This window comes from Tupaia chinensis, unplaced genomic scaffold, assembly GCF_000334495.1.
Source record: "Tupaia chinensis unplaced genomic scaffold, TupChi_1.0 Scaffold144336_1, whole genome shotgun sequence".
Taxonomy (NCBI): Eukaryota; Metazoa; Chordata; class Mammalia; order Scandentia; family Tupaiidae; genus Tupaia; species Tupaia belangeri.
In genome coordinates, this window is record NW_006204194.1 from 1,060,668 (window position 1) to 1,062,280 (window position 1,613).

At 52.2% G+C, this 1,613-nt stretch overlaps 1 protein-coding gene across 1 annotated transcript in view; it reads right to left on the minus strand.

The window, feature by feature from the left end:
• Positions 1–1,613, minus strand: part of LOC102488807 (zinc finger protein 211) — a 34,710-nt gene that overhangs the window by 8,684 nt on the left and 24,413 nt on the right. The window contains exons 3-5 of the mRNA XM_027767606.1: positions 850–888; positions 596–662; positions 108–234 (exon numbers count right to left, since the gene is read on the minus strand). Coding sequence (XP_027623407.1) covers positions 108–234; positions 596–662; positions 850–888 — 233 coding nt within the window. The remainder of the gene's footprint in view (positions 1–107; positions 235–595; positions 663–849; positions 889–1,613) is intronic.

Here is a 1,613-nt window from a genome sequence, read left to right on the forward strand (position 1 = left end):
GGAAAGAAGCTGTGCCCATGGTCTAGATGTAAGAAAGACAACGTCACTTCTAGGGAAAATAATGAAAGAGCCAACCCTGGGCACAAAGGTGGATACAAGGGCCTTACCAAGAGAGGATGTAAGTGCAAAGTTCTCCAGCATCACATCAAGGTACAGACGTCTCTGAGTCTCAGTAAGGAGATCCCATTCCTCCCAGGAGAAGTATACAGCCACATCTTCAAAGGTTACACTGCCCTGGCATGACAAGTACTGATGAAACCACAGAAGTCTTGATCTACTATCAATGGCCTCACACATCTACCCCCACATTCATCCTCCTCCCAAGCTCTCCAACTCAAAAGGAGATGCCACTGGTGCCTGCCCTCCCTCACGTACCATTAGTCCTATGTTTATTCTGTTTTCCAACTATAACCAGATAAAACCTGTTAACATCCGTAAGATAAACTCCCTCCTGATACAAAATTCCCACTGCCTCCACAATAGAGGCCTAAATTCATAGACATCACCTTAAGCCTATTTCCTGCCTTGAAAGTCCTAGAATTTGTTGCCACCATAAAGAAGAGACTTGCAGTTCTCTGAACCAGCTCAGCCTCACCTCCAAGTAGTTCCACATGCTGTATCTGTACCTTGATAAGCTTCCATGCTTCTTTCCATTCGTTGTCCTAAATGGAAACCCTTCCATGTAACTCCCAGCCTGGATGCAGGACACCAAGCTTAGGAATTCTCCAGGGTTTCCAAACAAGAGCTTGGAAAATGGCAGGTGAGGAGTCCCAAACACCACAAAATCAGAACAAATGTGGGTGGGACTGGGCGCAGGAGCACTGAGAGATTGGGACATCCTCCACTTACCTGTGTAGATTCCAAAAGCCCTTCAGCAGCCACAGTAACCTGTGGGAAGAGGCAGGCCACAAGAGTAAGTGACCATGGCCCTCGGCCACGCAACCCTTCCCTGTATCCCTCCCCCACCCAGAGCCAAATAAGCTCCAGTTAACTGTGCCTCAGTCCTAAGTACTACCTTCTACCAGCTGTAAGGCCTTGGAAAAGCACGTGAACCTTTCTCTGCCTCAAAGTCATCCTCGCCCTTCACAGTCCGTCCTTCCACTGAAGAGCCTTCCGTGGAATTTTCAAACCTAACATACATAGTGTCTCTCTTACCACAAACTCTCCACGGCTCCCAGGGCTCTGAGAAGGAAGGTACAACTCCTCACCCCGCCCCTGCACACGAGGGTCTATCTCAATTTTCTAATTTTTTTTAGTTTTGCCAGAGGGCGTGTACACCGGAGGGGAAGGGAGAAAGTACCCGCATGGGGGTGGTCACGTTGCCATCCCTTCTCCGTTTCTTCCTTTCGGGATTTTGGGCATGAAGACGCACACGCCCTCCGAGTCCAGAACTCGAACCACTCGGTCGCATGTGGGATCCAGCCGCCCTAACCAACACGCCACTAACTGGCCCACTGCGAATCTACCTCAAGCTGAGCTCCCTGCCACAGCAAAGGCCCCGGTCCCGCGTCCCCCAGGCCAGGTCGCACCCCGGCCCGCGCGCCCCGGCCTCCCGCGCCCCATGCCCAGCGCGTCGGAGACGAGCGCCTCGCCGCCCTGGCGCCCGAGATCGG